General features: G+C 42.2%; 1 protein-coding gene across 26 annotated transcripts in view; it reads right to left on the reverse strand.

Moving 5' to 3' along the window:
- Positions 1-16,408, reverse strand: part of DLG1 (discs large MAGUK scaffold protein 1) — a 428,909-nt gene that overhangs the window by 302,019 nt on the left and 110,482 nt on the right. For all 26 annotated transcript variants that reach the window (XM_074963286.1, XM_074963276.1, XM_074963269.1 and 23 more), the window contains one exon: positions 10,339-10,503. In XM_074963286.1, the coding sequence (XP_074819387.1) occupies positions 10,339-10,503 (165 nt within the window). The remainder of the gene's footprint in view (positions 1-10,338; positions 10,504-16,408) is intronic.

Raw genomic sequence — 16,408 nt, forward strand, 5'->3', positions numbered from 1 at the left:
CAAGTTATTTTTCTTTCTTGGGGAGTAGGGACTATTCCAGTATTTTTCCACCATATTAATTACAATAGTTTGAATAGCTGCCACCACAAAGAAAAAGATTTTGCAAAGAAAAAAGTATAGAAATGTTTTCTAGTTAATTTTTCTCTGCTTCCTGCCATTGCTTTGCAGATACTCCTATTTTCTCCAGTGCCTCTCCTGTAACCCAGATAAGTTTTTTCAAAAGCAAGGGAAGTCTGCATTACATGCATGCACCTTGTTAAATAGTGTCTAATGTACCCTCTCTCCTCCTTGGACCTCCGTAATTCATTCAAGCAATAAGGTCCTTTGGCCACTGAGATGAAAGACACCAACTCTCTACTATGGGAAGAATTGGCCTTCAGAGCTAAAAACTTGTGAAGGGCTCAAGGGTGCTATGAGGTCATCCCTGACCTCAGGAAACTCAAGTGTTCTTCCAGCTTCCCTCAAAGAAGAGAAGTTGGCCTCACAAGATTGTAAGTCTTCATTATCCATGTTTGAAAGAGGTTTTCAAAGACACAGAAAGGCAGTTAGCTGCAAAACTCCTATTAAAAGGCTCCTAACTCCCCTTCAGGACCTCCCCCTTCTGGCCTTCCTTTTAGGTTTCTTTGTAGTAGTTGTTTTTAAAACCATTGCCACTATACCCAAATTGAAGAATCTGGCAAACAAATGGACAGTGGAGGTTTTGAGAACTGACAGCAGTTCACCTTGTGCGAAGTATGCCCATCCACACATATCTTCTCAATCATCATATCTCAGCAGAGGGGGATGGAGCATGTTGACCCAGCTGAAGCCATTCTTGCTACCAGAACAGTTGGGTCCATGCTTGGGTGTTCTGTTACAAGGACTGATTGGTGTCCAAGCTGAGGATCTGACAAGATGGCCTTCTTTTCCTCAGATGCAGAGGAGTCCATCCCAGCACAGGGATAATAATCAGTGCTCACTCTTTCAACAGTATGACTGCATATAAAGCAAACTGAACCCTTAATGATTGGAATCAGTGGAATTTTATCTAGGGGATTTATTTATTTATTTGCTATTTCTGAAGCTTTTCTCTGTTATTTTAGTTATAAAGAAACTGGATGCTGCTCAATCTGACTCTGAAGAAGCAGAGAAAAAACAAAGCAACAGAGTTGGGAGCACAGGTAACCAAAACATGATGAAAATCACTATTCAGTACAGTAGAACACCAAAGTTACGAACTGACCGGTCAACACCTCATTTGGAACCGGAAGTACGCAATCAGGCAGCAGCAGAGACAAGACGGAAAAATAAAAAAAAAAACGCAAATACATGTGCTAAATGAAACTACTAAAAAATAAAGGGAAAGTTTATAAAAGATTTGACAATGTAAGGAAAGTGTTTCCGTGCTTGTTTCATTTAAATTAAGATGCTTAAAAACAGCATTTTTCTTCTGCATAGTAAAGTTTCAAAGTTGTATTAATTCAATGTTTAGTTGTAAACTTTTGAAAGAACAATCATAACGTTTTGTTCAGAGTTACGAACATTTCATAGTTACGAATAACCTCCATTCTCGAGGTGTTCATAACTCTGAGGTTCTACTGTAATTGGCTCCCATGCCTGTAATGCTGAATGACAGTGAAAAACAGATGTTACGAACTGGTGCCCAGAACACACGACAGCCACCCATCTCCCTCCATCCATGCTTACCTAAATTCCCTGGCATAAAAATCTTGCAAAAAGAACTGGGAACTCACTTTAACTAAATGCTAGCATATATTTGAAGAGCAGAGCCTGTGGTACAAATTTAGCACACCTCAAAATTTCACAAAGTTCCCTACAGATGTACTGAAAATGCTCACCTAAGACAGTATGTGCTCCTTATACTAACTTCTCCTCCATCTCAGATTTTCTTACATTTCAAATGAATTTCAGAGTACAACTTACATTATGTAGTCCACCATGAGTGCAGGGGACTGGACTAATTGACGTCTCAAGGCTGGGGCTCAGTGGGGTGAGGGGGGACTCCTGATCCAGGGGGTGAGGCTCGGTGAGGTAGGAGGTCAGGGGAGCTCGGTGGGGGGTTCTGGGTGTGCCGGGCTCCTGATGTGGGGTTGTGTGTGTGTGTGGGGGGGGTCACTGTGCAGGGAGCTGCTACACCTGTCCGCCCAATCCAGATGCCCCTGCACACAACCCCCTCCCCCCCACCACCCAGAACACTCCCCCTGCCCCCAGACCCCCTTCCACCAAGCTTCCTCCCCCTCCCCCTCCCCACAGTGCAAAGCTTCCTGCAGCGAGGGCAAGTTTCTGGGGGTTGATCTGAGTCAGCCCTGGCTGCTCTGTGCAGGGAAGGAGGAGGGGGAAATCTATCTCCATCCTCCTCTCCCACCCCAGCTGGGACTAACGCCCCGGGGCATTAGTGGTGCATGCTGGTGCATCCACAGACTCCCCCTCCCCCCAGTAATTTACCTCTTCCCCCACTGCCCAAACAGATATGTCTGAGCTGCCGGGGAGGGGTGAGTGAGTGAGCACTGGTGCAACTTCTCTTTGCTTCCCCACAGAAACCATTTCCTGCAAGGAAGCAAAGAGAATCTATGGGGGGAGAGCATTTTTCTGCTGCGCTGCAGTGACACAGATTTCCCATAGGAGTAATATTAGTAGAAATACTGTCTCACAGGATTATCTCCTCTCCTGTTTGTGATCACACAGCTCATTTCCCCTCCATTTCTAATTGTATAACTTCCATGGGGCAACTACAGCAATTGCTTACTTTTCCAGGTAATAATTACAATGTTTTTCCATATTTTCAGCTGTCTTTATAATCATAGAATCATAGAATATCAGGGTTGGAAGGGACCTCAGGAGGTCATCTAGTCCAACCCCCGCTCAAAGCAGGACCAATCCCCCACTAAATCATCCCAGCTAGGGCTTTGTCGAGCCTGACCTTAAAAATATCTCAGGAAGGAGATTCCACCACCTCCCTAGGTAACGCATTCCAGTGTTTCACCACCCTCCTAGTCAAAAAGGTTTTCCTCTTATCCAACCTAAACCTCCCCCACTGCAACTTGAGACCATTACTCCTCGTTCTGTCATCTGCTACCACTGAGAACAGTCTAGATCCATCCTCTCTGGAACCACCTTTCAGGTAGTTGAAAGCAGCTGTCAGATCCCCCCTCATTCTTCTCTTCTGCAGACTAAATCATCCCAGTTCCTTCAGCCTTTCCTCATGAATCAAGTGCTCCAGGCCCCTAATCATTTTTGTTGCCCTCCGCTGGACTCTTTCCAATTTTTCCACATCCTTCTTGTAGTGTGGGGCCCAAACCTGGACACAGTACTCCAGATGAGGCCGAATAGAGGGGAATGATCACATCCCTTGATCTGCTGGCAATGTTCCTACTTATACAGCCCAAAATGCCGTTAGCCTTATTGGCAACAAGGACACACTATTGGCTCATATCCAGCTTTTCTTCCACTGTAACCCCTAGGTCCTTTTCTGCAGAACTGCTGCCTAGCCATTCGGTCCCTAGTCTGTAGCGGTGCATGGGATTCTTCCGTCCTAAATGCAGGACTCTGCACTTGTCCTTGTTGAACCTCATCAGATTTCTTTTGGCCCAATCCTCCAATTTGTCTACGGCCCTACCCTCCAGCGTATCTACCTCTCCTCCCAGTTTAGTGTCATCTGCAAACTTGCTGAGGGTGCAATCCACACCATCCTCCAGATCATTTATGAAGATATTGAACAAAACCGGCCCACCAACTCCTTTAGCACTCTCGGATGCAGCGCATCCGGCCCCATGGACTTGTGCTCGTCCAGATTTTCTAAATACTCCCGAACCACTTCTCTCTCCACAGAGGGCTGGTCACCTCCTCCCCAGGCTGTGCTGCCCAGTGCAGTAGTCTGGGAGCTGACCTTGTTCGTGAAGACAGAGGCAAAAAAAGCACTGAGTACATTAGCTTTTTCCACATCCTCTGTCACTAGATCTTTAAAGAGATGAGTTTGATCTTTTAAGCATGCTGCTTCCTTTTGCTCTTCATTTCATCTCCCTTCCCATCTTTTCTCACCTGTAAATGGGCAGAACCAGCACCATGTCACCAGCTGCTCCAGACTTAAGAAACTTTAATATGGCTATTAGCCAGGATGGGTAAGGAATGGGGTCCCTAGCCTCTGTTTGTCAGAGGGTGGAGATGGATGGCAGGAGAGAGATCACTAGATCATTACCTGTTAGGTTCACTCCCTCTGGGGCACCTGGCATTGGCCACTGTCGGTAGACAGGATACTGGGCTGGATGGACCTTTGGTCTAACCCAGTATGGCCGTTCTTACGTTCTTAACAGAACTATTTCAAATTAAGCAAACACACATGACCCAACACTCACATTGAGTTCTCTACTCCAAACAATATCTGAAATACATATTCTCTATGATGAGAGTCATTTTTATCATATTTAGTGTGAATATGGTTCTTGATGCAACTTTATAGTGACAAATCTGGGATTGTTTTGCTCTTCATTTACATCTGTTTGACTCACAGGTGTTAATTTGGGTAGATAATTTTTGAAATGTTCCCTGATGAAAGGTCTCATTCTTGCAGGATGCAGAAGAGGCTGGACACATGACATGCATAGTTAGCACAAAGTGGGTTAGTGAAATGGGAGAAAAAAGTAGCCCTCCTATGCTAACCAAGAGTTCACATCAAGAAGTTTCCTAGAATAGACAGGGCCACTGATTGAAAGAACGGATAATCCTGATTAAATTGGGAGTGCAGCCTATAGCTAGATGAAACTCAGGGGCACAAATCTAGTCCAGATTCAGAATATTCTTATAAATTCTTGAATGCATCTCTTTTTGGTGTCAAATTAATGTACATTTTTAAGATAGTTAACTAGGCTCATGTAACACATGTATGAATGGCAAGGGCAAAAGCAAACACTCAGCTGACAAGCTGTTCAAACGATGGGTGTCACAACCACATGGAATACCACTGGTTTGCTTGTAAACTAAGATTCTCAAATATCTAGCCTCTTTATCCTGCAAAATAGATACCTCTAATTATGCTGTGACTCCAAGTACCAAGAAACAGGAAAAAAGTCTATAAGTCCCTCTGCCATAAAAAGGATGATCCATCCATCACCTCTGCTGTTGAAAAATAGATAAGGAATGTCGAAGTATAGACATACCCTATGAAGTTATAATTCGGAAGCTTCCACTGAAACCATTAATAATCATGTAAAACGATCTCTTTTTGAACTGGATACTCTTATATGAGATTAAATAGATCTCTGAATCCTTAAACCTCCTTCACTGAACACTCAGTTTCACCTTAAATCATAGACTCACAGAAATGTAAGGCTGGAAGGTATCTCAAGAGATCATCTAGTTCAGTCCCCCACACTCAGGCAGGACAAATTAAACCTATACCACTAAGTTACCTGTAAACTGTGCGCAGACACCTGTAAGCCACGCAGCAGACTATTTAGTACCGCACAGGCACTCGGGGAACCCGCCCAAGGACCTGCCGCAGCCAAGGAGCGGCCGGGGGAAGGGTACCCCTTCCCCAGCCCCAACTCTGCTGAGGCGCAGCCCAGACCCAGACCCAGCCGCGGATGGAGTACCTGGACCTGCTGGGGCGGAGCAGCCCAGGCCCAGCCTTATCATAGAACCATAGAATCATAGAAGATTAGGGTTGGACAAGACCTCAGGAGGTCATCTAGTCCAAACCCCTCTGCTCAAAGCAGGACCAATCCCCAACTAAATCATCCCAGCCAGGGCTTTGTCAAGCCAGGCCTTAAAAACCTCTGAGGAAGGAGATTCCACCACCTCCCTAGGTAACCCATTCCAGTGCTTCACCACCCTCCTTCTGAAATAGTGTTTCCTAATATCCAACCTTAACCTCCCACACTGCAACTTGAGACCATTGCTCCTTGTTCTGTCATCTGCCACTACTGAGAACAGCCGAGCTCCATCCTCTTTGGAACCCCCCTTCAGGTAGTTGAAGGCTGCTATCAAATCCCCCCTCTTCTCTTCTGCAGACTGAACAAGCCCAGTTTCCTCAACCTCTCCTCATAAGTCATGTGCCCCAGCCCCCTAATCATTTTCGTTGCCCTCTGCTGGACTCTCTCCAATTTGTCTACATCCCTCCTGTAGTGGAGGGACCAAAACTGGACACAGTACTCCACAGTCTCACCAGTGCCGAATAGAGGGGAATAATCACTTCCCTCGATCTGCTGGCAATGGTCCTACTAATACAGCCCAATGTGCCGTTGGATCAGGCCCAGCCTTGGCCAGGACGGCCCGGCCCGGCCCAGCCCCCTGTACCTGCTGGGGCGGCGCAGGTGGACTGTCCCGGGCCCAACCACAGGCAGCTCGGCCCCATTCGGCCCCAGGCATGGCTGGGGCTGCTCTCCCCTGGCATGCTGGAGCTGGGGGAGGGGTTCCTATCCTGCAGGGTCCTTACTCTAATGACAACCTCACTACCGTAGCTCATCTCGGGGCCAAACCCTCTCAGACTACTGTATACTACATTGCTAAATTCTAGTTAAATTTCAAATGATAGAACAGGCTAGTTACCTTCAGTGGACACGAAGAACAATTGATCACGGTCCTCTTTATCAAAGCCCTTAACATATCTGAAAACTAATCATGACCCCTTTCAGTCTTCTTTTCTCAAGACTAAGCATGCCCACTTTTTTTAAACCTGCTCTCCGAGGTCAGATTTTCTAAATCTTTTATCATTTTCATTGCTCTCCTCTGGACTTTCCAATTTCTCCACATCTTTCCTAAAATATTGCACCCAGAACTGGACACAGTAATCCAGCTGAGGCCTGACCAGTGCTAAGTAGGTTGGGACAATTACGTCCTGCGTCTTACAAACACTTCTGCTAATACACCCCAGATGATATTAGCCTTTTTCACATACTGCAGCACATTGTTGACTCATTCAACTGCGATCCACTAAAACTCCCAGATCCTTTTCAGCAGTACTACTGATTCCCCATTTTGTACTTGTGCATTTGATTTTTCCTTCCCAAATGTCATACCTTGCACTTGTTTTTATTGAATTTCATCTTGATTTCAGACCAATTCTCTAATACATCAAGGTCATTTTGAAATCTAGTCCTGGCCTCCACAGTGCTATCAACTGCTCCCAACTTGGTGCCATCCATAAGCTTTATAAGCATACTCTCCAGTCCATTATGCAAGTTATTAATAAAAATATTGACTAGTACCAGACTCAGAACCAACCCCTGAGCAACCCCACTAGACACATCCCCCCCAGTTTGACAGTGAACTATTAATAACAATAGTCCTCAACCCACGGCCCGCATGCGGTCCAATTAGCACAAAGCTGCAGCGCCGCTGTATGCTAAAGGCTGCCCAAGTGTCAACTGCAGCAGGATCTAGGGTCCTGGCTGCCCAGCCCGGTGGGGTCCAGGGTCGAGAGTCAGAGCTGCTGCCTGGTCCCATACAACAAGGTCCAGGTCGGGGCTGCCACCCGGCCCCACACAACAGGCTCCAGGTTGTGGTTGGGGCTGCAGCACAGCCCTTCACAGCTGGGTCCGGGTTCGGGCTGCCGCCCAGCTGCCCTACCAACCAGCCCCGTGCCCAGGACTCCGCTCCTGGCCTCACTCTGTTGAGGGGTCTCTGGGTGGGGGAGGGCATAAGGGTCTGTGGGAGGGCTTGGGGAGACACTGTGGTTCTCAACCTGTGGCCCAGGTAACACATTCATAGATATTAAGGTCAGAAGGAACCACCATGATTATCTAGTCCGACCTCCTGCACAATGCAGACCACAGAATCTCACCCACCCACTCCTGCGATGAACATCTCACCTATGTCTGAGCTACCGAAGTCCTCAAACCATGGTTTAAAGACTTCAAGGAGCAGAGAATCCTCCAGCAAGTGACCTGTGCCCCATGCTACAGAGGAAGGTGAAAAACCTCCAGGGCCTCCTTCCAATCTGCCCTGGAGGAAAATTCCTTCCCGACCCCAAATATGGCAATCAACTGAACCCTGAGCATATGGGCAAGATTCACCAGCCAGATACCCAGGAAAGAATTCTCTGTAGTAACTCAGATCCCACCCCATCTAACATCCCATCACAGGCCATTGGGCCTATTTACCATGAATATTTAAAGATCAGTTAGAATATTTGAAGATCATTGCATCCCACAATGATAAATAAGCTGAGAACCACTGATTATGAAGTGAGCTGTAGCTCACGAAAGCTTATGCTCAAATAAATTGGTTAGTCTCTAAGGTGCCACAAGTACTCCTTTTCTTTTTACTCTTGAGTACACTTTCAACCAGTTGTGAACTCATCTTTTAGTAATTTCATCTAGACCACATTGCCCTAGTTTGCTTATGAAAATGTCTCGTGGGACTGCGTCAAAAGCCTTATTAAAAAAAATCAAGATACATTACATCCATAACTTCCACACACTCCAGTAGGCCAGGAAATTTGATTGATTTGTCATGATCTGCTGGACTATTCCATATAACCCTATTATAGGTTTAATAATTTCTTCCAGTATCTTTCCAGATATCAAAAGTTAGACTGTCTGAGCAGTCACATTTAATTTAGAAGCAAGTGACATACAAAATATTATTCTTTTTTTAACTTCTAAACTAGCTGTTGCTGTCAGACTACTGAAGGAGCAAATTCTCTACATTGCTACACTTATCAATAGCAGATTGCACTTGCCACAAAATTGAGAGCCATTTTCTCATAATTTTTTTTCTTTTAAACCCAGCGGGGTTTTGTAAAATGGAAAAAGACTTAGGTGGATTAGGAACATGACGACTTTTTAATCAGTATTAAATAAGCTCTTAAACCAAATTTTGTACTTGGATTTTCCTAAATTTCCCCTTTCATATGTTTTTCTAAGATGACTGCTATGACTCAGATTAGGTTATCCATATCTATCTTTGTAACTAAGATAAACTGCTCCCTGTTAAGCAAAAAAAACCCACCTGGGCAAGTTGACAAGGCTGCTCTTCCTCCTATGAAACTGATATGCTTCTTCACAGAAAAAAAGCCTCCACTCTACTTAGACAACTAAATATATCTTGCATGTCTCAGCTCTTCACAAAGCCCACTACACTGAGTCATATATTTTGTTCAAGGTTATAGCAATGCATGGTACAGTGCAATAAAATCTACTTTTCACAGAGACTGGTTTTATGACCGTCTGCAGTATCACTATGAAGAAAGAGCGAAGTATGATTATGCAACACAGACAAGCCATGTTCATATCTAACAGTACATTCTCAAACTGTTTAGAAGAGGAAGGTACATCTAAAGTTCTGAATGCATTCAGTTTTGACAGTTCAAACACAGTAACTTTGCTGTTAAAGAGACACTGCTCCTATCGGAATGATAACATGCTACATTTTTATGCCCCTTCCCTGCACCAGTTTTACAACATCCTTTTAAAAATGTGGACACCTGAACCACACATAGTACTCCAGTACTAGTTTCACCAATGCCATATAAAAAGGTAAAATCACCTCCTTACTCATACTGACTACTCACCGTTCATATCTAAGGATTGCATAATAGTCCTTTTTGCCACAGCACCATGATGGCTGCTCATTTTCAGTTTCCTGCCCATTATGATCTCTAAATTCTTTTCAAGTCACTAGTTTCCATGCTACTCCCGCATTCTGTAGGTACAGTCCGCATTCTCTGTTCCTACGTATACAACTTCGCATTTGACTGTATTAAAATACCATTTTGTTTGAAAGGACCCTGCTTAACAATTGATCCAGATCATTTTGTGCTACTGCCCTCTTCTCAGCATTATTAACCATGCTGCCAATCTTTGCACAACCCACAAATTTTATGAGCAATGATTTTATATTTACTTGCACAACATTGATAAAAACATTGAACAGCATCAGACCTAGAACTGATTCCTAGGGAAACTCACTAGAAACACTCCCATTCAATGATGATTTTCCCATGACAACTGCTTTTTGAGATCTGTCAGTTAGCCAGTTTTGATCCTTTTAACATGTGTTTACTGATGTTTTGTTTTTTAATAATTTTTTCACTCCGCATGTTATGTTACTAAGTCAAACACCTTACAAACATCTAAGTATATTTCCACTGAATGCATCCAATGAAGTGAGCTGTAGCTCACAAAAGCTTATGCTCAAATAAATTTGTTAGTCTCTAAGGTGCCACAAGTACTCCTTTTCTTACTTCAACATAGTTACCTTTATCAACTGAATCTGTAATCTCTTTAAAAAAAGAGGTTTGTCAAACAAGACCTATTTTCCAAAATACCATAAGTTTGTTAAAGCAATAATTCATTGCCTCAAACGCCTATTTAAAATAGTTTACATTAAAAAAATCCCTACCTTTACTGGTGAAATGTGACAGTGGGAAACAAATCCATGTATATTTTCAATCTGTGATAGGTTCTTCTCTGATACATGAACCAACTCTGGACCAGTCACCTCACTGGTAACGTGTGAAGAGCTATGCTCCTGTGAAGGTGTATCTTCATCCTGACACCGATATTTCTGTAGAATATACAAAAATTTCATTTTAAATATTAGCCCATACAGATGGTTACACAAACGAAAGAATTCTTAGGAAAATTACTGTGGTAGATAGAGTAGGCGTCCTCTGGTGCCAATTCCACTATTCAGAGATCAAAGTACATTAAATTCAAAGGAATACCATCAACTTAAACATCATGTCTAAATGTTTTATCTACTACTGTTACAAGCAACCTCTAAAATTCCTGTAACCAAAGACCAGTTTGTTTTCTTTGTGTATTTGACAGCAATTTGCATATATGTAAATTTCACTATCTCCCTGGCATAGTCAGTTTCCCCCTTATTTGTGAAATCTTTCACACAGCAAAAAAGGATTGAAAAATATTTTTAACATAGGAAAATGATCATAACACAAAAATCAACAGGGGATTCAGATATTGGGATAGTAACAAACTACTTTTAATTCTTTTTTTAGAACTCGGGAGATTTCAAATTCATGGTGTTCATTTAATGTTAAACATTTTTAGATTAAAACATACTGGAAGGATAACTATTCTAGCCTTCATCTTCTCAAAATACATTTTTCCATGAAGACTACAAACTTTAGCCTTCCCAGCAGAAAAACAAATTCATACATGCACTGCAAAAAATATTCTAAGCCCTCAATAATACTTACAAACCAAAGCAAACACATTATCTTGTTGCCATTATTCTTGTCCTCCCTTCCTCCCAGGTTTTAATCATTTATTTTAGATAATAAACTTTTCAGGTCATGAAATCTGTCTTTCAGTTACCCACTTGAACCACAGACATTTATGATACTAAATAATAGTGCTAAATTGTAAATTGTATCTCCCAGACTTTTTCTAAGTCAGCAACAAATAAGTATACTTTTGTTTTCAAATTTTTCACGCAAATGAAGCACTAAGGAAAGCTGAACAAATAAATCCTATATATTCACAGACTGGTACAGCACTAGTGCAAGCTTATTTAGTGCCCTACTGAAATGTCTCAGCATTGCCATGGAATGACTACAACTCAGTTGCCCACTTTAGTCTTGGCTTCTCTGCCAAGGCTCCGAATAAAGATGACTATTAGCCCTAAGTGTAATCGTGGGTTTTAGAAATGGACAAACCACCAATTCATTTCCCCACGAAGCCGCTAAATGGTAGCAACTTTCTCACTACTTACCTGGCCAGGATGTTAACCAGTGGCTTAAATATAAAGAAGTTATTTCCAGTTTCCTGAACTGTAAGTCCCCAAAAAGCCTACTTTTCACCATGCTTTTGAGTTTCTTTTGTCACAGAAAGTTGTCATTTTGCTAATTTTCTGGACTAAGTACATTTGTCTAATATGACTTAGTCGTGTGTCCATAAGAAGCACTTCAAACAAACTGCCATTTTGAGTTTGCCAAACTTAACACTCTTACAAAAGTGAATATGTGTATCTGTTTTACCCGATTACAATGAAAGCTTAGCAAGGACTAATGTTTCTTCTGTCCACCACGTTAAACTAACGTGAAAAATTAAACTAAGTTCCTTATAAGCAAAATAAGCATTAAACGTTGTTTCTACTATAAACAAGGTCTATTTCCAATTAAAACGCGGCTAAACATTTTTCAAATAAATTGTAAATGTCCAAATAATAGATACTTTAGTTTCTTAAAAATCTACAATAGTTCTATTAGGATTATATTTTTGAAAAGCCATTACAGCTATAAACTTGAGAGTACCTGAAAATAATATACCACAGAGAGAGGAAATAAAAACCTCACACCACACACAAAACTAACTGGATCTTTCAGTACAGCAGCCAGTTTCAAATTATCAATTTTTAACTTTAAAATTCACTTCCAAGAATTAGCAATAGCATCAGAAAATATTGGAATTTCCCTCTTACACAGCCACACATGAAAAACACCCAAGCAACATCTTACCCTCACTACTGTCCTTCATGTGATAATGAAAAAGATTCTAATATTTCATGTCTACAAAGTTTACTAGATGCATAAATTAAATTAGGAAAGCAATAAAAAACAAAAAACTGACTCAACTGATCAATACATAAGTTACCACGTACGACAGAGTTTAAATGTTCAAAAAAAAATTTCTATGGACTTCTCCATACAGAACAGAACACCAGCCATACTGGGTCAGACCAAAGGTTCATATAGCCCAGTATCCTGTCTTCCAATAATGGCCAATGCCAGGTGCCCCAGAGAGAATGAACAGAACAGGTAATCATCACGTCAGTGATCCATCCCATCGCCCATTCCCAGCTTCTGGCAACCAGAGGCTAAGGACACCATCCCTGCCCATTCTGGCAAATAGCCATTGATGGACCTATCCTCCATGAACTTCTCTAGGTCTTTTTTGAACCCTCTTATAGTCTTGGCCTTCACAACATCCTCTGGCAAGGAGTTCCACAGCATTACTGTGCGTTGTGTAAAAAATACTTCCCTTTGTTTTTAACCTGCTGCCTGTTAATTTCATTTTGTGACACCTAGTTCTTGTGTTATGAGAAAGAGTAAATAAGCTGTTTCATACCCCCAATTATTTTGTTGCCCTTTTCTGAATCTTTTCCTATTCCAATATATCTTTTATGAGATGGGGCGACCACACCTGCACACAGGATTCAAGATGTGGGTGTACCATGGATTTATAGAGGCAATAATATATTTTCTGTGTTATTATCTATCCCCTTCTTAATTATTCCCAACATTCTGTTCACTTTTTTGACTGCCGCTGCACACTGAGTGGATGTTTTCAGAGAACTCTCCACAATAACTCCAAGATCTCTTTCTTGAGTGGTAACAGCTAATTTAGACCCCTATCATTTTATATGTATAGTTGGGATTTATGTTTTCCAATGTGCCTTACTTTGCATTTCTCAACATTAAATTTCATCTGCCATTTTGTTGCCCAGTCACCCAGTTTTGTGAGATTCCTTTGTACTTCTTCGCAGTCTGCCTGGGACTTAATTATCTTAAGTAGTTTTCTATCATCTGCAAATTTTGCCACCTCACAGTATACCTCTTTTTCCAGCTCCTTTATGAATATGTTGATTAGGACTGGCCCTAGTACAGACCTCTGGGGGACACCATTATTTACCCCATTCCATTCTGAAAACTGACTGTTTATCTCTACCTTTGGTTTCTTATCTTTTAACAAGTTACCAATCCATGAAAGGATCTTCCCTCTTATCCCATGACAACTTAATTTACGTAAGAGACTTTGGTGAGGGACCTTGACAAAGGCTTTCCGAAAATCTAAGTACACTATATTCACTGGATCCCCCTTGTCCACAGGCTTGTTGATCTCCTCAAAGAATTCTAGTAGATTGGTGAGGCATGATTTCCCTTTACAAAAACCATGTTGACACTTCCCCAACAAATTGTGCTCATCTGTGTCTCTGACAATTCTGTTCCTTACTATATTTTCAACCAATTTCCCTGGTACTGAAATCAGACTTACTGGCCTGTAATTGCTGGGATCACCTCTGGAGCCCTTTTTAAGAACTGGCGTCACATTAGCTGTCCTCCAGTTATCTGGTACAGAAGCTGATTTAAATGATGGGTTACAGACTTCAGTTAGTAGTTCTGCAATTTCACATTTGAGTTCCTTCAGAACTCTTCGGTGAATACCATCTGGTCCTGGTAACTTATTACTGTTTAATTTATCTATTTGTTCCAAAACCTTCTCTAATGACACCTCAGTCTGAGATAGTTCCTCAGGATTTGTCACCTAAAAAGAACGGCTCAGGTGCTGAAATCTCCCACATACTCAGCCGTGAAGACCGAAGCAAAGAATTCATTTAGTTTCTCCACAATGGCCTTATTGTCCTTGAATGCTCCTTTGGCATCTCTATTGTCCAGTGGTCCCGCTGCTCTGCAAGTGCGTTACTACGCCATACAAAGCTGATAAAGAAGGACCAATTATGATTTTTAGTTAAATCAGTGTAAGTGATCAAATTCATGTCCAGTAAGGGGAGAAATAAGAAATGTTGAAATGAAGAAGGGACTTCCGAAGAAGGAATATGACTAGGATAATAGGTACAGGTATATCCTATATGAAAACAGGTATATCCTATATGAAAACTAACTCAGTCCTACTTCATGTTCAGCAAGTCGCTCAGACAAACAAGTTTGTTTACATTTGCAGGAGATAATGCTGCCTGTTTCTTGTTTACAATGTCACCTGAAAGTGAGAACAGGCGTTCTTGTGGCACTGTTGTAGCCAGCGTCGCAAAGCATTTACATGCCAGATGTGCTAAAGATTCATATATGCCTTCATGCTTCAAACACCATTCCAGAGGACATGCGTCCATGCTGATAAGTTGTGCTCGATAATGATCCAAAGCAGAACAGACCAATGCATGTTCATTTTCATCATCTGAGTCAGATGTCACCAGCATGAAAGCATGTCCTGTGGAATGGTGGCTGCAGCATGAAGCAGCATACGAATGTTTAGCATATCTGGGATGTAAATACTTTGCAATACCGGCTACAAAAGTGCCATGCAAATGCCTGTTCTCACTTTCAGATGACACTGTAAATAAGAAGCAAGCAGCAGTATTTCCCATAAATGAACAAAGACTTGTCTTAGCGATTGGCTGAACAAGAAGTAGGACTGAATGGACTTGTAGGCTCTGAAGTTTTACATTGTTTTGTTTTGAGTGCAGTTATATAACAAAAATAATCTACATTTCTAAGTCAGACTTTCCTGATAAAGAAATTGCACTACAGTACTTTTATGAGGTGACTTGAAAAATACTATTTCGTTTTTTATCATTTTAACAGTGCAAATATCTGTAATCAAAAATAATATAAAGTGAGCACTGTACTTTGTATTCTGTGCTGTAATAGAAATCAATATACTTGAAAATGTAGAAAAACATCAAAAAATATTTAATTAATTTCAACTGATATTCTGTTGTATAACAGTGCGATTAATGGCAATTAATAAACTGCGATTAATCAACAGCCCATATATATATATATATATATATATATATATATATATTTTTAATATAAATAAAAGGTATGGAGAACCAATTATAAACAGAGTAATACTACAAAACTTCACAGTGGTCAGACTTCTTACAAATAGGCTTTGTCCGCAATCAAACATAATAAAAGATTATTATTAAGGGCAGTGTGAGAGCCTGAGCGAGTGTCTGATTGGCTGGTAGCCTGCAGGGCCCGGGCCTTGGGGCTGTCTGCTTGTTTGTTTCAGGGAAGCCTGGCTGTTTAAAAATAACCAGAGCTTTGCGAACCAGCTCAGCGGCGGCGAACCAGCTAAGCAGCGGGGGACAGCAGAGCAGCACACAGCAGGAGTTTGCCTGGGAGTTCGCCTGGAGTGAGCCCAGGGAGGCTTACAACTTGCCAACTTCTCCGAGGAAGCTCATAGTAGGAAGGTGATATGGAAGGGGGGGGTTCAGCTGCTGTGACCTGCACTGGATGTGCCATGTTTGTCTTTCTTCCACAGGACAGAAGCGACTTTGTCTGTACAAAGTGCAAGCTGGTCTCCATATTGGAAGAGAAGATTGAAGGTCTGGAGCAACAGATAACGACCCTGCGTTGCATACGAGAATCTGAGGATTTTCTGGACAAACGTCAGGATATGCTTCTACAGGCGCAAAGCTCTAAAGATTTAGAGCAGGTTGCACAGCGGAGCCAAGAGGCCAGTGAAGAAGCTTGGCAACATGTGACCTACAGAAGAAGGGGGAATGTCCGAGTTCCAGCAACGCAGACACAGGTAACTAACCGCTTTCATGTTCTCTCCACAGGTACCATTGCGGAGAGTGGACCAGACGATACGTCTGGGGGGAGAAAGCAGAAGGAGACTCCGCTGGTTGGAAGGCATGAGATGCGATGTCCTGAGGTTGGGGGTTCCACGACCACCACTCCCAAGAGAAGGAGGCGGGT

This window comes from Natator depressus, chromosome 9 (assembly GCF_965152275.1).
Source record: "Natator depressus isolate rNatDep1 chromosome 9, rNatDep2.hap1, whole genome shotgun sequence".
NCBI lineage: Eukaryota > Metazoa > Chordata > Testudines > Cheloniidae > Natator > Natator depressus.